The sequence below is a fragment of the Lutra lutra genome, chromosome 16, assembly GCF_902655055.1.
Source record: "Lutra lutra chromosome 16, mLutLut1.2, whole genome shotgun sequence".
Lineage (NCBI taxonomy): Eukaryota > Metazoa > Chordata > Mammalia > Carnivora > Mustelidae > Lutra > Lutra lutra.
The window spans coordinates 55,215,637-55,236,033 of NC_062293.1; the positions used below are offsets into that span (position 1 = coordinate 55,215,637).

General features: G+C 45.7%; 1 protein-coding gene across 1 annotated transcript in view; it reads right to left on the bottom strand.

Annotated features, from left to right (window-relative positions):
• Positions 1 to 3,801: 3,801 nt before the first annotated feature.
• Positions 3,802 to 20,397, bottom strand: part of MAP2K4 (mitogen-activated protein kinase kinase 4) — a 132,853-nt gene continuing 116,257 nt past the window's right edge. The window contains 4 exon segments of the mRNA XM_047707040.1: positions 3,802 to 6,456; positions 7,679 to 7,724; positions 16,487 to 16,635; positions 20,117 to 20,194. Coding sequence (XP_047562996.1) covers positions 6,343 to 6,456; positions 7,679 to 7,724; positions 16,487 to 16,635; positions 20,117 to 20,194 — 387 coding nt within the window. The 3' untranslated portion in view covers positions 3,802 to 6,342.

The following is a 20,397-nucleotide window of genomic DNA, read 5'->3' on the forward strand; positions in this document are numbered from 1 at the left end:
TGAGCTCAGAACAGAATTGGGCAGTCCTCCCAGAGGTAGAGCTATTTAACTCAGATCTTAAGGAATGATGAGATGTCCTCAAGACGAGGGGAAAGAAGAGTTCCAGACAGCAGGAACCGGCTTAGACAACGAGAAGGCTTTGAAGAGCAGATAGCAGGTTTGGCGAACCATGAAAGGTTGTGCGTGGTACAACAGCTCTGTAAAGCATCATCTGTCCAGAAAACAATATCGGTTCAGGCTCTCCTACCTCGTTCTTTACCCTGCACATTCGATCAGGAACTCGTGGAGCTAATTCCACTTCCTACGTTTTCTCTTAAATCCTCCCTTCTCCGTTCCCACTACTTTACCTCCCCCAACTTTTGCCTAGAATATTGCAAGCCCTTCCTTCCTCCTCCCCCCACACCCCTGTTTTTTTTTTTTTTTTTTTAATGTAGGCTCCATGCCCAGCTGGAGCCCAATGCAGGTCTTGAACTCATGATCCTGAGATCAGGACCTGCGCTGAGAACAAGAGTCAGATGCTTAACCAACTGAGCCACCCAGGCGCCCTGATGTTGCGCGTTTCTTAGTTGGCCATCCAATCTCCCCACTTCCAGCCTACGTAGTCACTGAAATGGTTTTTTCTAAAGTACAGCCAGGCCAGACCATTTTGTCACTTATTATCCCATACAGTTCTCCAGCACACAGGAGAAAAGGTTCATCCTTGCCGTGGTGTATAATTTCAGGTATGATTAAGACCCTGTCCACCTTTTCAGACTCATGCTACCCCTGACCCTTCCAGACTCCTCACTGTTTCTGTGACGGTGCACAGGTTACGAGTCCTAGTTACTAGGATAGGTTACCGATCACAGTGAGCCCACTTTATCCTGGAGAGAGGAGTTCCTATCCGTGTTCAGGATTAAATAAAACTATGTATCTAGAAACATAAAAGCCTGGCCTTCATCTTGCATATCCCCAGGACTTATTAAAGAACTGTAAATAGAAGAATGATGCAATTCCACCAGCACTTTAGGAAAATGAAGGGCAGTAGTGGGGACAGATGGAGGGGGTGAGGAAGGTGACGAAGACCAGGGAGCAGGAGGAAATTCGTGGTGAGAAAGGAGTGTGTCACGTCAGCCAGACTAGAAACAAAGGAACTACGGGAAATCGAGGGATCTAATCCAAGGGACTCAGTTCCTAACTGGAAGTGGACATATTCAGGAACAGAAGCTGATTCTAACACGTTCTGAGGCTTTTTCTGCCCTCCCATGAAACTACGCTCCATGCTTTGAAACTGGATTCACCATTACAGAAACGGGCAAATGTGTGCTGGGATCTGATCTCGCAAGTCAAGAAATTAAGCTGGGAAATGCCATTTAGGATTAAAAGTGAGCAGGGATGACTGTGTGAAGGTGCTTCTAACGAATATGCTTAAAATCATTTTTCTGAAGACATGAAAAATGTTCTCATCAATGGCTCCAGGGATGAAATTAATGCAGAGTTTATAAAAACAGGTAGGAATCAGGTGCATGTAACAAATCTTGGTTTCAAAAAACAAAGAAACAACCCTAGCCATTTTATAAACACATCTTCCAGTTTGTTACATTGTCAAACCAGAAACACACAGTTTTGGGAGAAGACTCAGGGCAAAGCATCAAGAGACTCAGATGGTTTGACTATTAGTGCATTGCCTTAAGGAAACTACCAAGCTCTTGAACATCTGATCAGAAGAGCCAGGAAAACCTAGAAGTCCCATTGTGAGTTCTTCCGCAAAACGTCCACAGAGACAGAAATTTCAAATGTACATAGAAAGTTGATTCCTTCTATAATTTCATGACTCAATTGTGACTTCATACTGTGCTACACAGATTGACAGTTTTAGCTAGCAGGGTCGTGTCCTATCGCTAAGGAGGAGAATATGCTTCGGCACGTCCTCCGAAAAGTGAAATAAAAATGCTAACGCAGAAATTGCATTACCTTATAATGATTTCAAGGCTTGAGCTGAGAATTCCTGGATATTCGTTTATCGGAAGGAATTCCTGGATGCCCGTTTATCTGAAAGAAATACATCGGTTTAGAAGATGTGCGGAGGCTGATGGTTCACCTAACGGTACTCCTTCTATGTGTAGTTTTGTGCCAACGTTTCGTGACACCTGTTTCTTGGAGTGTACTCTAAGAGAGTCACTAGTGCTATTGATTTTCCCTCAAACCACTTTGTGAGCTAATTAAAGGAGTTAACAAGCAAGACCAATAGGTTTTAGGGTGTCGATCCCTCACCTCCCAAGTAAGACACAGAGGTTCTGGGTATGGCTGGTGCACTCCAGACCTGGCCAAGAGCAGGAGACACAAACCGCCTCGGACCACCAAGACAGGGCGGCCAGAGCTCCAAGCCACTTTCGAGACCTTCTGTGTCCTACATCTGTCTTCCTGCAGCTGAGACAGATGGATGGAACCAGGAAGTGAGAAAGCACTTTAATACGAACTCAAAACCAGCTTAAGTTCTTCTCTTGCCAAATCCCCATCATCAGGGACTGCCACGTAAGGTCATCATGCTAATGGGGACTCACAGCCTCTGTCCTGAATTCTTAGGTGGGTTGTGCCTGAGAATTCAGTTGGATTTAGAGCTTCTCTGCTTAGTTCCAAGGTAGGAGGTTCCTCCTTCCTCACAGCTGCCACCGAGCCCCACTGGGCCCCCAGAACCCCTGATGTTGACTCATCCCTGAGACAACAAAGGCGGTCTTGGTCAGGATGGATGTGCAACTGTAGCTAGGACTCATCTACTTCTCAATTCCACTGGACTCCATGGTGCGGAGTGTTTCCTACAGTACGTGTTGCGGACTTGGATTTGAATCTCCCCTCCCCTCTCTACTGTTATCAGAGTCAGAAGCTGCTTTCTCCCAACCCTGTCTCTTCTCTTGTACCTAAAACAGGACACTGCCACCCAACTTGGGGAGGCTATAGTCAGGATCAACGGAGAGGAACAGTCCACGCAGAGTTCCATGAAGCATGAAGCAGTCTACCTAGTTCTCATGACATCGTCTTGCTCAGCTGTGGTTGGGTGCCATGGGCCATCCCTTCCCTTAGTAGCTGAGATGGAGCTGGGGGGTCGGGGTATCTGACAGCCATTCCTCGGAGAACGCTGGGTACTTACCGCGGTCGGTTCTGCATCTCAGATCAGGTTAGAAACAGGCATAGCAAAAGGGGAAGGTGCCAAAACTGCATGTGAGCAATGACTCAGGGGCTGGTCAGTAACTGGGAGGTGGTAGCCTAACAGACAAATTCAGTGCTGGAGCTTTGAAGCCCTTGTCTCCCACAGCTTCTGGCCTCTGTGCCTTCTTGCTCAGCTCCATCTGTCTTCCCACCCATCAACCTCCTGGGTCTGACCTCCACAGGTCTCTGACCCAGAATTCTCCTCTCCTCCTTGTCCCTCTCTCTTGGGTAGTGGGGACTGTAGTTGGAGCTGCTGTCTCGTGACCAGCCAGCAGCCACAGCACCAGGAGCAGAACACAGGGCTGGCAAGCAGGCAGCAGGCAAGGCAGCCTGGGCTCCTACGGGCTGTGTTTCTCCAGCATGTCACAGGTTGAAGAGCAGTACCCGTCTCCTCTAGCCTCGAGAAAGCCAGGGCGGGTGAGGGCAACCGACAAAGGGACAACCTCGAAGAAGAGACCGTATCCCACCTGCTTGGACAGAGAGCAAAGCAGGTGCCTCAGGGATACACCTGTGGTTTCAAGATGAGCAAGCTAAGAGCTATAGCAACCGCCAAGAGGGGAGGAGGAAAAGAAGGGAGCCGTAGACGCTTCCAGAAGAGGAGAATTTCTCCCAACGTGAAATGCACAGATAATTTAATGGAATTTACTTGATCTTCCCCTCTCAGGGTCTGACTTCAGGAAATCAAATTACAAAGTCATCATCATATCCTAGATTTATTACAACTGACCTGCAGGCAAAAGGATAGAACTATTACATAAACACTTCGATTCCATGTATATATCTTAAATAGAGGAGGGTTCAAACAAGAATACAGGATAAAATATTCCCAAGCTCCAAGAAGCAGGTACGTTACTGAGTTCCATTTGTACAGACAAATAAGGCAATATCCCTGCACATTAGCTTTTTGATAATTTTTATACATTTTTCTATGGTACAAGAGAAAAATAACCAGAGCTCACAATGTACAGTTCTTACACTATTTTCACAGTTTGTGAACACTATACACCCTTTTGTTTTAATAAAGATACATTGTAATAAACTCCTTGCCCTTAAGTTTATAGTTTATAATAATCTATGATTAATACACTAAAATTGCCTTTTGATGTGGTCATCCACACAAGAGAACGGTCAGATGAAGCTCCTGGACAGTCAGAATTGCTTTTATCCCCACGTGTCCGATGGCAAAGTGACCCTACGCGGAGCCAGACGGGAAGTGGACAGCAGAGCAACAGATTTCCTCAAGTCCCCGGGAGCAACGGAGGACGATGGCTTGGTGTGGTTGAAGGAAGACGCGCAGCAACGCTTCCTTTCAGGGCACTGGGGGGTCGAAGGTTTAGGAGGCTGGGGTGGGGGAAAACTGGGGAAACTAGGGAAGTGGACCGAAGCGATAATTCATTTCTGAAACTTGGAGATTTACGGGGATGTCACGTGACACAGCACCGTCTTCCCTCGACTGTTTTACAGCGTTTGGGACGGTCACCCTGGGAGGGGGCTCCCCCCGGCACCACCGGCCACACCTGCTTCTGAGGACACCGCCTGCTCTCGGCCGTGGCTTCCCTTCTCTCGTGCGCTTGAACTGCTCACGGAGCCGCTTCACTGCCACACGGAGCCACACGCTCGGGGCCAGCGAGGCCAGTGACACCAGAGGGGGCCACCTGGCTAATGAGCTGGTGATGGAGCAGAACATCAGGGGGCGGACCTCAGTGGCCTCACAACTACTCTGGGGCGGTTTGGGGGTTTGGGTTGGTTTGTTTTTTTTTCAACAGAATTCCAATTCCAAAAAATAACGATGATCTGCCAGAGACTCTCACCGGCGATGAGCTTCTGCAAGGGACCCTCGTCTGGTCCAACGTGTCTCCGGAAGACGCTTCTTCACCACCCGCCACATCGGCGAGGCCCTACGTTTCTCAGCCTTTTAAACGTTACAGCGTGGGAGGGACTGGGGGCTAAACATCCCTGGAAATGAAAAAGGTTTTCAATACAGGACGGGAAAAAAAGGCAAAATATTGGATTAAGCAAAAGTCACAGAGCGGCAACAGACCAGACGGGAAGGGAGGAGGATTCCGAAACCGAAGATCTGGGCCAGTGAGAGCAGAAGGTTGAGGTTGGGTCTTGTGCTGCCCTACAAGCACTCTCCACCTATCAGTCAAGGCACATCGCTTCCAGCTGCTTCTCCCTGTGCATGAGCTGTGATGGCTGAAGTCTCAGGAGTGGGGCCGAGGGGAACCCAGAGCTGCTACAAGTCATTCCGGGTCAGGTGCTCGGCATGGAAACATCTGTCCTCTTTGCCCTCAGTCCGTTTTTCTTGTTTCAGTCCGGGTGGTTTGTAGCAGATGGAACATCGAGTTGGCAGCACACCGAATTTGAGAATGAAGATTCTTAGGATCAGCACCTTCTCTGACAAAGTGGCAGACTCCTGAGTCTTCCCGACGAAGAGCAGAAGGACCGGTAAAGGAGAAAAGAACACATTCTGTCCCGTCTCAATATTTCCGTGTCCACCTCTTTGAACGCAACATGGTTTTTGGTAAAGATAAATTCATTCTAATTTAACGTGATATTTCAAACAGGAAATTTGGCTGAGCACATCGATCCCCGAACACCGACTGTGACGGTAAAGCAACAGAATATCAAATCAGTAAATCTATTGCACTTGGTGAAGAAGGTAAATTCCTCCCTTGTCTCCCAGCTCCGGAAGGCCGTGGGTCTCGTGGGCTGCGCCAGCTCTCCTCACTCAAGCCCGAGTCTCTCTGTTCAGACATCGTACGTCCATCACCGCATTCTTCCGGCATCTGGAAGTCCGACAAAACACCACTCCAGTAGCTGCGTCTTCAGGTTTTGAGTCTAGAAGTGAATTTAAGAGGTGATCTAATCACACTCCGCAAATTGATCGTACTGACTTCCACATTTCATGAGTAAATTCATCACACAAGAACAGGACGCGGTCTCTCTGACCAGCACTAACACTGTCATCAATCAGGTATCACGGGGATGCGTGTTCTAGGTGACGGGAGTATACAGACAGGATGGAAACGAACACCAATCTTATTGCACATGGTGTCTGGGCGAGCAGTAAAAACACTGTGATACGGGATGAAAATTCTTTACGTCTTGCTTCCTCTCAGCCCTTTTTTCCTCAAATCTGACACAGCAGCGAGATCAGTCGACGTACATGGGAGAGCTGGGAGTCGCTGGCATCTGATCCAGGATCTTACAAACATAGCAGGCGACCTCGACGGTACGTTCTTCATACATCAAAATAAAGGGATGTTTCTGCAAGAGAATTGGACAGAGAAAAAGAAAAACATCAAAGTCTGTGTCAGAGCCCACACCGAGCTGCTCCTGACTGTGCTGCGGCACAGAACTGAGGGCTCCCACCACGTGTGGCTGCACAGTTTCGTGGCACCGGCACAGAGAGGCGAGCATGGCCGGTGCTTCATGGAGACGTGGGGCCGGGTGCGGGCAAGCCTGATCTGGAAGGGCCACCCGGGCAGTGAAGTCGGGAAGCTAATCTCTGCCACGGGGCCTATCTGTTGAGGCAGAGAGCAGAGTGGGGCCTCTGCCGCCATCTGAGAGCCAAGAAGAGCTGCACGGATCCCGTCACCAATCCTCTTGGGACAGGGGACACAGACCTCAACCTCCCCTCCCATCTGCCCACGTGCAGCAGAAGGATCTTAGAGAAAAGACTCTGCCAGGGCCTCAGATGCATCCTAGGATCGCATTCTAAGGGCTTCTGCCCTGTCCCCTGCAAAGCCCCTCGCCCCGATTCTGAGTCACTAAAGCCCCCCCTCACATGCCCTCTCCGTCAGTACTCTTCATTCATAGCTTCTCCGAGCTTGCGGACTGCGTATCTTTATAGAGTCCTTGCTAGTGCTGACCACAGGCTGGACCTAACATCCGGGACAGCTAGACACTGGGGTCTTTCCTTCAAAGATCCCCTCGTCATTAGATCAATATTTTCTTCACTGCCGAGACCGATGCCACATCCAGGATGGCTTAGGACACCCAAGTCCGGGGGACGGGTGGACTGTCAAAGAGGCGGGAACTTGCTGTGTGACGTAAATTTGCAGGAGAGCATTTCATGATGGCAGAAGCACAAGAAAGTCTTATGGGTGTGTTACCCATACCTAGACCATGTGGTGGAAGGCGGCTACTTTAAAGTGAGTGTTACAATTCTTCAGTGTAATTTTTATGACTCGTCAAGGCCAAAATTTTCCAAAAATTTCTGTGAGAATCCAGCTAGTAAACTGGTAGGAAAACTGTAACTTTCAATTTTCTCCTTCCAAATACTGTTTCAAACATTTTTTTAAAATTACTCATTAGGTCAAGCTGTTCCTCTAGGATGGAGAGAACCATTACTTGCTTAGTGAACCGGCATGCTAACAGAATTCACAGTGAGGAAATATCTAAAAATCCCAAAAGTAAAAACAAAAACAAAAATAAAAACAAAACATAGAATATAAAATAAACAAAATTCCCAAAGTCTCATACTCACCAGAAGTTCTTTATACTTTGGCCTTTTGGATTCATCCTTCGTAAGGCTAAAATAACACAAAAATAACATTAATAAAATGGAGACAGTTACCCCAGTATTTTTCTTTTCACAAATGAAATATGACAAAGAATCAAGCAGTTTTTCCCTTCAGATGTAAGAGTAATGAGGACAACCCACCCAACATAAAAAAACAAAAAATTAGACAAAGTATAGCCTAAGGATTTATTCTGAGGATGTTCAGTGTAGAAGCATTAGTGAAAAACTGGAAACAAGGTTAACTACTGAAAATCGGATAAATTATGGCACAGCCACATGGCAGAGTACGATGCAGTTAACTATATGAATATGTATGTATAAAATGTGCGTGTGTGTGCATGTGTGCACGTGCTTTCTAAATACACACACGAGTATTTACACAGACACGACCTAAGAGAAACCAGAGTCTGGGAAGTAAACTATATATAAATTTTATCAATTTATCCTCAGATTTAAAAAATTTTTGCATTCTGTATCTCAATCTGTGTTCTCTGGTCCAAAAGTTGACAGCATCATCACCACCTCACTAAGGACAGCACTGCTACATTGAACCCCTGCCCTGGTGATATCCTCCCCTTGAATCCTACCTTGTCTAACTTAACGGGACCAGAAGCATCTTCATGTTGTTTCTATTTTCCGCATTTGTCCTGGACCATATCTTAGCCACCACTCTCCTCCAACCTATTTTATTCACCTTTTTTTACTATCAAAAGGTAACCAGGGGCACCTGGGTGACAGTCTGTTAAGCATCCAGCTCTTTGGTTTTGGTTCATGCCACGATCTCAGGGTCGTGAGATCAAGCCCGTGTCGGGCTCTGTGCTCAGTGGAGTCTGCTTCTCTCTCCGCCCCTTGCCCCACTTGTTCTTCCTCTCTTTCTCTCAAATAAAGAAATCTTTGTTTGAAAAGTTACCGCTGGCAACACAGCTCCCCAATTTCTACAGCCAGTGCTGTGTTCTACACCTGCACCTTCTGCACGGCACAGCCCGTAGCTACACGGGGTTCCCGAACGCACAGCCGCCAGCCTCTCAGGGCGACCTTGGTGGCACACAGTCATCCGAGCCCCCTGGGGCAGCCTGAGCTAGAGACCACTCCACAGAGGGGTGGAGAAATGCAGCTCCTCACTCACGTCATGCCAAGCTCGGGGGCCCACCCAGCGGCACAGCTTGCTCGGGGGTCCGCGGAGGCCCCCACTGAGGACACGCTACAGCCTAACTTCGCCCCGCAAGCTGCTGGTCGCAAGGTCTCTTCCACCCCACCAGCTTCCCACACACTGTCCTCTACCTTCCAGGAGACCAACTGCAACCCCTTCTGCTGGGTTCTCGTCCCTTCTTGGCCAAGTCTATCTTTTCTAACACTCTATGAATGCTAAACTCTTCGTCTTTTCTAAAAAGACATTATTCCTTAAAAAAAAAAAAAAATCTGTATTTCCTCCGTGTTGTGAATGATACTGAATGCCCGAGTATAAAACTAAAACTGCAGGACAAGGCTAACAATTCTGTTTCCTCTATACCCCAGAGCTAGAACTCGTTTTCTGGCAAATACTGTTGCTAATAACGAGTTGGTGGCAGTCTAATTAATTACTCCCTCACAGACATTCTATCCTCCTGCTAACTTACACCTTATCATTGTTCTGTACTCCTACTTCAATGCATTAGGTATAAATTTACCTTGGTCTATCCTACATGGTAGAGACTTTAATTTCAGTCGGAGAACACATCCTAGATCACTTCTCAAATGCTTTTCACAATTGTCTCCAATATTGCTTCTCCACTTCCAGAATTATCTTATCATTTTCACTACACACATGCTAGAAGTTCCCACTCTAGTCTCCCTGGTTCTTGACTACTCTTCACTACAGTGTCATCTGTGTCATGCCGGGAAACCCCTCAGCCCTATTCCGCCAAGTTCCCCAATTCCATCCTCAACTGTTTCCAGTCTAGAGTATATCAAATCTGCTTTCCTTTGTAACGATAGCTGTGTTTTTTCATTTCTAAAATTTAATGAGTTTTCATATCCAACTCTTCATTTCATCGCTGTTTTTCTCCTTCCTCAGTTCTTCATTTCCTTGGACACCCTAAATACACTGATTTTACCTTGAACTGTATTTTAGACTATTCCACAGACTCAGCTTGGTTTACCATAAACTCATGTTCTATTAGTTGCTTTTCTTAGCATTAGACTCTATGTATTCTGTGGTTTGCAGGGTGTGCACGCTTCTCCACACCTCTGCTCAGCAAGTCTCCAAGCGCCTAACTAAGTACTATGAACAGCAGCTAGAGAGACAGACAGCGGTTTCACACATCCGGGGCCACCAGCCTAGAACATGGTGCCACCACGGGTCTGTGCAGTCCCATACAGACCCAGCCCCCTGGCTGTCTATGACCCTGCCACTCCGTAGCCCGTAGCTGTGGCCCAGGCAGTGACCAACACAAGCATGTCTTTCACCCCCAGATCCCGACTTCTAAGCAGACCCTGCTGCTGCAGACCCCAGTCCACAAAAGGGCACTTGTCCACCTCTGATCCCGCAGGAAGTGATGCCCCAGACGCCGCTGCCTGCTTCTAGACCTGGGAAGAGCATGGCCACAGCTGCAGACTTCAGAGCATTTTACACACCCTTCCGTCCAGCTGCCACCCGCACTGATATTTACTTTGTAAAGCTGCCACGACTTTTTGGTTTCCGATTTTTCCATGTCATTTACTGGAGCAAAAAGCTGTGCCAACGTAGACACTCATGACGCCATATGAGTAGAAACGTTTAACCCAACTTTACTCACACTATCTTCTGTTTCAGAATTCCTGCTGCCATTAGTAATCACAGTAACCCCAATTAGTTAAGCCCCAGGGATCTAGTAAGGGAGCTGGCTGTCAAATTCATCCCAATGAAATAAAATATGAACATGTATTTCCTTAGCCACATCTTGGGTGTTCTGGCCACCAGACCTGACGGGGAGGACTGTGAAACATTTCCATCATCTCCAAAAGTTCTGCTGGCGGCTTCAGACCCACTTTTCAGTTTACTGATCTCCCTTCAATTACACCTAATCTGCCGCTTAATCCAGCTACCGAATTTTACTTTATGATTTTTATTTCTGGACATTCAGTTTGCTGCTTTGTAAGTTTCTGTTTATTGCTTAAATGTCCAAGCGTCTTCTCCATTTTTCTTTAAATTTATGAAAAACTTTTTCCTGTTTCTCATCATTCTCATATCTGAAGTCTTCAGATGCATTCCTGCTATCAGTCGTTTCTACTAATTCTCATTTCTTACATGAGTGCTGGAATTTCTCCTGAACAACTCACACTGCATTTGACTTTATCTTTGGGAATTCTTGGGTCCCAGCTTGAAGGATCTGTCTTGCTTCTGCCAACTGACTGAGTCTTTCCAATCAGCAGCCTCTTAACAATCCTTATCTCCCCTAATTTATTTTTTTAAGTCACTTTTTTTTCCTTATCAAAGTATCGTTGACACACAATGGTACACTGGTTTCAGGTACACAACAGAGTGATTCGACAAGTCTACGCATTACACTGTGCTCCCAAATGTCACTATACAACGCTACAATATCACTGTCCTGTGCTGCACCTTTCATGTCCATGACTTCTTCCTTCTGCAACTGGAAGCCTGGACGTCCCACTCCCTTCCACACATATGACTTCTCTCCAACCTCGCTCCCCTCCAGCAACCATCAATTCTCAGCATTTATGGGTCTCTTTCTGGTTTTTGTTTACTCATTTGTTTTTGCTTTTTAGATCCACATCTAAGTGGAATCATGACATTTGTCTTTCTCTCACTTATTTCATTTAGCATAATATCCTCTAGGTCCATCCATGTTGTAACAAATGGCAAGATTTCCTTCTTTCTATGGCCAAGTAATACTCCTGCACACACACACGCCACATCTTTATGCATTCATCTACGATGGACACAGATTGCTTCTATATCTTGGCTACTGTAAGTAATGTTGCAATAAACACACAGGTACATATCTATTTTTGAATTAGTGTTTTCATTTTCTTTGGCTAAGTACCCATTAGTAGCACTACTGGATTGTATGGTATTTCTAAGTTTAATTTTTTGAGGAACTTCTGTACTGTTTTCTAATTTACATTCTCACCAACAGTGCACGGAGGATTCCTTTTTCTCTACATCCTTACCCATACTTGTTATTTCTGGCCTTTTTAATTCTAGCCATTCTGACAGGTAGGAGGTGCTATCTCGTTGTTGTTTAGATTTGCGTTTCTCTGATGATGAGTGATGGTGAACATCTCTTCATGGGCTTCTTAGCCATCTGGATGTCTTCTCCGGAAAAATGCCTATAAAGGTCCTCTGTCCACTTTTAACTGAATTATCTGAGGTTTTTTGGTGTTGAGTTCTTTATATATTTGGACATTAACCCCTCATCGATGTCTTACCTCCCGTAGTTTCTGATTTCACTTAGTTTTAGAACTCTGTGGACTCCTTGGTTTTGTACCAACTCTGATACATATAAAAAGACACCATGAAATGTTTATCTGGTATTTGAGTAGATTCAGTGCAATTACTGTCCAAGATCGAATCCACTCCAATAATCTGCAGTCCACACTCATCATTCTGCAGCTGTTTCTTCGCTCTTTGGATATGGCTCTGATTTTGTGTCTTTCTTAGCTGGTATGTACATTTATGGGTGCCTGTTTAAAATGGAAGCTTGCCAAGTTTTCTTTATCTCTAAAATGCATGAGACAACAGCAGTATCTTACAACATCCCTAGACAGGTTTTTTTTTCTTTTTTCCTTCCCTTTTCATTAATTTGGTCTGGTACTTTCATTTAAGGACTCGAGTTTTTCTTCAAGTCAAGATAATTTTCATTTTAATTCTCTACTATCAGTTAAGTGGAATCTCCTGGATTTTTTTTCTCCAGCTCTCTCACTCATCTTTTTATCCTTTCCTCTGCAAGATTAACTCAAGGGTGTTCTCTGTGTCAGGGATTCGGTCAACCCTGCAACACCTGCTAAGCTATGTACCATCACTGCCTCCCCTTCAATTCAGAAACCATGTCTGCTACTTGGAAACTTCTACTGAATTCAAATTAGTCCATTCTCCCCAGCTTTTTCCCTGACATTTTCAGTAGCAAATTTTACAAGGGGATATTTGTTCAAATTTTCCAGACTGATACAATTCTCATCTTCCTTTCTCTTTCTCCATGCCCCACAGGCACCAATGCTGACTGAACACGAGGAACTGACCCTGGTCACAGACCTTGGTGACTGTGAGAAGGAGCAGAGGGCCATCCCAAGGGCACCATCACCTGGCCAATGGATCTGCCTCCTGGGTCTGTGGGCACAGATTCCACCACACTCCCCAGCCTCTAACCAACACAAGTGTCCTCACTGGGAGTCACTGCAGACTCCCAGTACAAGACTGGGACAAGACCCCAGACTGGGCCAAGTACAAGGCAGGAGTGAATACTGCCACAGAGTCCCGGCTGTTTCTGAGATCCACTGCAGAAAACACTCCCTCAAGACATTTTTAGATCAAGATCTGCTTCTTACTGGCCTGGCCCCCAGGTTGCCAGCTCTCCTGGGTCCTCTGTGCCATGCTGAGGAATTCCAGTACAGGTCTGATATCCTGCCTGTGCTGTTTTCCCTCTGCACGCAGCAAACTAGACCAGTCAGCCCATCTCTGAATTCAGCCTCATCTTCCCAATTTCACAAGAACTCGTCATAGAACTTTTGCCCTTTTTCAGAACAAGTAAAGACTTAAAAATTCTATTAACATTTTAAATAGGGAGGGAAAGCAAGGAGGAAGGTAAACTGGGCACTAGTATCATCACTTTGGTCCTGAAGCCCTCATCTCCTTTTTATTCCTTTAGGAAACTTCTAACTGAAGCATATGTTCAGCAAAGCAACACAATCTAAATGTAGAACAAAAATAAGAGGAACAATATTCTGACTCTATTACCTTTTATTCCTTCTTGTCTTTTTAAATTTCATACAAATGAAACCATAGATACTGTCTTATGTCTTCCTTCTTTCATGCAATGCCATTTGAGATTCACCCTCGTTGCCAAGGGTAGCAATGGCCCATCTTGTGCTGTGTAGTGTCATGTGAACAATGCTAGAACTTCCTGTCGACCCTACTATTGATAGAGATGCTTCTTTCCAGCTGGAGGTGATCATGAACATGTGGTTCTGGACATCTCACACATGTCTTCTGGCGTGCCTCTGTCTGGGCCTTCGTGGGGCACATACTTGGGACCTGAACTGCTGGAGCATAACATATGCACTGGCTGTATTCCAGCTCTAGGAGATCCTGCCACGGCTTCTCAAAGAGACTGCGCCAACTTACAGGCCTGCAAGTGCTGGATGGGACTTCCAGTTGCTTCAGATGCCCTGGTACCATCAGTCTTTTAACTGCGTTCATTTCTGGTGATCGTAATGGTGTTTCATCGTAGTTTTGACTTGCATTCCCCTGATGTCTAATAATGCCGAGTGAACACCCTTTCCTATGTTTACTGAGCACCTGAATGCCATCTTTTTAAGCACCTTTTCAAGTATTTGGCCATTTCTGGTTGTCACTTTCATATTTATGTGTTTTATACTCTTCACATATTCTGAATGAAAATCCTTTTTCCAATATCTATGGCAAGGACACCGCATGGTTGGCATTTCATTCAGTGGTGTCTTCTAATCAAGAGACATTCTTAGATGTTAACAAAATCTCTTCTTTCATGCTTACGTGTTTTCTGTGTGCTGCTGAAGAAATTTAATCTACCCAAAGGCTATGAGAATATGTTCCTGTATCTTCCATTACCCGTTTAACTTAGCAACTGAAGAAACTCAGTTTGGCCAAAAAACTGCTCAAGGGGAGGACTGAGAAATGTGGCTAGAGGAATAAACCAAGTCCAGATCATAACGGGTTTTGAAATCTAGGTTAATTTAGCCTTTTTTTTTTTTTTTTTTTAAAGGGCCATGGGCATCCTCTGGACCAGGGCTCCCCAGGCCTTTTTTCACCATCGCCCTGTCCTTCCTGTGCAATTTAAACACTGTGTATCTGTTTATATGCTATAGCAGGCCTGCAGAGGGCTGCAAACCATTATGTTATCCAAGAGTTCCTGCCTCTCTGGAACAAATTTTTGACCCCTTTGGGGTGATGATATCACTCTGGTAAAAATGCATGCTCTGACAGTCTTAAACAAAAAGGAACATAATCAGACGTGCATCATAAAAAATACAACTCTGACAAAAAGAAGAGTGGTTTGGAACAACGGGATACTGGAATATGAGGAAAGCCAGTAGAAACTGAATGATCCAGGTCAGAGAGGACAGAAAACACCCCAGGACAGTGGAAGGGAGGATGGACACATGCAGAGAGCTGACAGGAGCAGGTCCTAAAAACAAATGTACTTCCGACTACAGCCCAGGATGATCTGGGATGAGCTGAAACCACAGACCTACTCAGGTTGATGTCTATAACCGTTATCTGTAGGGGAGCACTAGTACCAAGGGACACGGAAATAAAAAATACACAAGTGCTACACACAGATATAACAAAAACAGTAGAGAGATCAACGGATCAAGAAGAAATCAACTGTGGTGAGAGGTTCACAGATGATCATTTTGGAAATTCTACTCCATGACTCACACAGATTACTTCAACTAAATTATTTTATTAGAATGGAATATATAAAATGATCACATGCGATTCTGTAAACTGCATATTTGTGTGCAAACTGGTAAAAGCAGACTGTTTTTGAAAAGGAAGAACAGCCAACTTGAGTCATCCTAATAGCCTTCTATCTAGAAAACCTTGAGGTATTCCTCTCCCCCAGAAAACCAATGCAAAGGTAGGATTGAATTACAGAAGATGAAATATTTTCTAATCGTATTTTCTAATTATTCGAATCTTTTCTAATTATTTGAAAAGACGGCAATGCTAGACCATGAAATGGAAGTCTTAAAAGGGCCAGAGAGAGGAGCGAGAAACAGCAGTCCTGGCAAGAAAAAAATTATGAGAAAAAGAGCGTTTTCAAGAATGCTTTTTGCTCATAAACACATCTTATTTTTTAAGTCATGTTGGATAAATTATTGAAAATATTGAAACGATAAAGCAGATTTCATTTAAAACACAGACTGAGGCGGTACAAAACATGACCGTATTCCTGCCTCTCTGCACAGTGAGTTCGACGTTCTCCACACACGGACATGCACGTGCGCGTGCGCGCACCTACGACAAGGCGGACGAACGACGCACGGCTCGGCGCACACTGCCCTTAGAATAAGGTTGCAGAGAGCCGGCACGTGGCCCACCAGTGGAGGGCGGGGCCTGGCTCTACGCGCGCGCACGCGTTACAGGCTGCGCCAGCGCTACGTCAGCGCGGACAGCTGCCGCCGCACTCACAGTCTGACCTGGCGGGGTCCTGACTTGGGAAAAGCTTCCGAGTGATTCCCATACAGCTTCCCTGTTAGAACCACATTGGATGGAGACGACCCATGTCGCCTGGTGGCATTTCTGGCACAAGGCCCTAGACGTCCGCAGGCAGCAGCTTCTCCGCCCGCCGCATCTGCTTCTCAGCACCGAGTCCTCAGTACTCAGCACCCTCAGTACTCAGTACCCAGTCGCAGCGCAAGAGCGACGTTCTCGAACCGGCGGGAGCCTTCCGTGGGACCCTTCCGTGGGACCCGAGCCCCCACCTGGAAGCAGAGCGACAGCCGGAAGCGCCCCTTCCCCGCGGAGGGACCGGGCTGCCGAGAGGAGCAAGCCCCGTGGCCCTCTCCACAGCCCCTCTGGGCACTCACCACAAGTTGACGAAGTTGATGAAGCTCGGGGAGAACTCGCGTTCTTCGGAGTTGCTCAGCTGCGGAGGGTCCCCTTTCACGACTTGCGTGAGCTGATCGAACACACTGTTCCACTTCGGGTAAGGAAACCGGCCTGTGGCTAACTCGTACTGCAAAGAACACGGGAGAAACACAGCACGCTGCGCGTTATCACTGCTCCTCACGAACACCACGTGGAAAATCTGAACTCTAAGCAAAACTCTTGTAAAGCCTTGAATCCAACCCAGATAAGGGTGAGGTGAGGTTTTCGCAATTATAAGGGGAGGCGGAAGAGGTATTTAGAAATCAAGAGGCTGTAAGATCAACTGAGCTCAAGGACTGGGGCCGAAAGGGAAAACCCAGACAATGTCGCCACCGCCTAAGCGTCAGGGCAGCCCTTGATTCTGATACCTTTATATGAAGGACTTTGGAAGGCTGGTTCTAGAACTTTCCTAGCGCAAAATGTGCACAATTTGTCATTATCTGAATGGAAGTGGTCAGTCATTTCTTTTTTTTTTTCTTAAGATTTATTTATTTGACAGAGATCACAAGTAGGGAGAGAGGCAGGCAGAGAGAGAGGGGGAAGCAGGCTCCCCGCTAAGCAGAGAGCCCGATGCCGGGCGTGGTCAGTCATTTCTAAGGTAAGAGAACTTGCAACCAACAAAAGCCCAACCTGAGGATGAAGCAACATGCAGATTCTGTTTTCCAGGCGTCCTGTGGTCATTACAACTTCACCCACAAGCAGGTATTACCACAACTGAAGAAATCAGGTCTGGGCTCAACCCCAAACCCTGAACCCAAAAGGGCACTCGGGACACTATCTCTAAACCACACCAAACTAGATCTGAAGGTTCTTACAGACCCGCGTCCCAAGGCACCAAAGGTCAAACATATTTGTGGACTGTATTCTTATCTTTCTCTCACTCTGTTCTGGGGATAAATAAAACAAAAAAATTGTGCTTTTTCCAAAAAAAAAAAAAATAGGTTTAAATCTGTGGCATGGCCTAAATGAATCCCGTGTCAGGTGCACTGACAAGTGACAGGTAATGGGAGGGTGAAACCTCCAAGCTCATCCAAGAAGATATCTGAGAGAGAGCACTATCTGAGGACACCATCTCAGAGCTTCTTCAGTTCAGGGCTATTGGATGGTGTCGATTTAGTCAAGTATTAAATTACTAGTTTAGTTGCTAGTGAAAGGGAAGCTACCATGCAAACATAAGGGCATCCTCCAGAGGGAGGCTGGGCTGGGAAGTTCTTTGCCCTAAGATGGCACCTTCAGCTCACCACTGTCCCCAGTTACACACACCTGTGGGGGAGCAGCAGGCATGCCACACACATGAAGAAATTCAGGCCTCTGACTAAGGTTTCTTTCCAATATAAATACAAATGCTTAGGATGAAGTAAACCTTATTGGTTATTCACAACACTAGGAATAACTTCATCAGATTCATTCTTGAGAACGGATGTTAGTAACAGAAGGAAAAGGTAAAATGCACCACAGAAAGTGAAGGACTTAGGAACTTAGAAATTAATTTCACAGATTTCTTAATTTGTATAAGATTATTCACATGGAAAATAGATTAGGAAGCAATTTTAAGTACTGAATGCCTTGCTTTTTAAACAAAATTTAGTCAGATATACTAAAAGAACTTACTGGAAATGTTTCTGTTAAAACTTTTCACAAAACAAAATTCTTTTTGTAAGCTGAAGTAAATACTCCCTTTAAACATATCTGGTTTGGACGGAAGTGTTTCTGAATCGTGATATCCTTTATATGCACACAGTTAGGTACTCAGCAGGACGCTACAGGTCGTGCTGTAGGCCTCTGGACCAGTCACCACAGGGCATCACCTAAAAGATGCCCAAGTTCCATGTTCTCTCCTAACTAAAGAGAAGGGCTTACTTCTCTCCTTTGGTCAGTTGGCTTCACAACAAGAAAAGACTCCACGAGGTATCGCTCGTACCACGTTATAAGGGAAACCGGATGGGAGTCTTCTGCAGAGGTCAGCCACTAGCCTTAACTGTGGGTACGGAGAATTCATCATGCCCAGCAATGTGACTCAGCAGGATCGCTAACAAGGGTATGTGATTGTCATCTACAGGAAGACCTCAAGGCCACATAATGCCAATGAACAGATGGAGAGTATTTAGTAAGCTACAAAAAAAAAAATTCTCTGCTCAGAACCTGTGTTACCTCTGGGCCATGGGACCTTATTAAAAATGGGAGGAAACTGAAGGGAAGCTTTAGGCTGCCTCCCAAATAGGACACAGCTCCATCTAGTGATGGGAAATCCCACAATGTAGAAGCAGCTGTTCAGAGTCAGAAGAATGCCACCAAGCCGTGGTATGCGAGGAAGCACAAGAAAATAAATCTAAAGTTTTAAACCAAAATTTAGGAATAAGGAAGTAATAAGCAAATACAGATACTTCTAAGACAGAAGGAAAATTTTAGTACAGTCATAGGTGAGAAAGAAGAGTTTATTTCAGGTGCCTGGGTGGCTCCATGGGTTAACCCTCTGCCTTCGGTTCAGGTCATGATCTCAGGGTCCTGGGATCGAGCCCCACATCAGGCTCTCTGCTCAGTGGGGAGCCTGCTTCCCCCTCTCTCTCTGCCTCCCTCTCTGCCTACTTGTGGCCTCTCTCTCTGTGTCAAATAAATAAAATCTTTTTTAAAAAAAAGTTTATTTCATTGCACTTAGTTGCAAATTAAGTAGCTTTCTCACTCTTCCTTCTCAGCGCTGTTTTAAGGTAGAACTTTTATTAGAGTTCTCACCTAGGTAGTTGGTATTCCTCCAGAAATGAATTACTTTCTGCTCACCATCTGTGACTTTTCTATTCAGTGAACAGAAGATTCCAAGTAGAAACAATGTTCGTACACGTAAACATGTCTGCCTAACACACACCCTGTAGGGAGTATTACCGGACACCCTGCTCTTGCCTGAGGTGGGAGGAGCCACCCTCCCCATCCCTCTTCCTGATGCAGGTGTGACTCCTAGTACCTCTGCCAAGAGATCCAGAAGCACAACGGAGGGTGCAGAGGCACCGCAAAAAACCTTGAGGGAAACCGTCAACTCTGGTTTGATTTTCAAAGTAAAACACAGACTTTTCAATCGGAGAAAGACAACTATCATATTATCTCCCTGATATGAGGAAGTGGAGATGCAACGTGGGGGGCTTGGGAGTAGGAAAAGAATAAATGAAACAAGATGGAATCGGGAGGGAGACAAACCGTAAGAGACTCTTAATCTTCACAGAACTGAGGGTTGCTGGGGGGAGGGGGGTCAGGAGAGGGTGGTGGGGTTATGGACATTATGGGGGTGGGGGGGGCTGTGCTGTGGTGAGTGCTGTGAAGTGTGTAAACCTGGCGATTCACAGACCTGTACCCCTGGGGCTAAAAATACATAATATGTTTATAAAAAAATTTAAAAACACAGACTTTTTCCCCAAAACTAGAAGACAGAGTCCCTGCGATTATAACTATAGAGGAAAAAATAGGTAAGTAAAGTCAAAGACTAGAAGAGAAAAAAAAAAGCAGTTCTCAGGAGGGGTGGAAGGCTGATAAAATTTTCTTTCCATTCTGAATTTCCTGCTACAGTACTGTGATGAACGTACCAATGTGATCCCCAAACTCCAGACATCAGAGCGGACGTCATATCCTTGTCGTGACGCACTCGGGTCTATTCTTTCAGGCTGGAACAGAAAGAGAAGTCATGGTCATTAATTATGCATATTCTCAAGGAACATGATGGAAGCAACAGCTGGGTAGGGGGCTGAAATGCCAGCATACTCCTAGAAGAATCCACGTGTAGGGTCAGACTGGGAGTAACAGGAAGCCATCATCATAATGAAAACCAACAACAATAACACCCAACCCATTACCACCTCCATAAAGG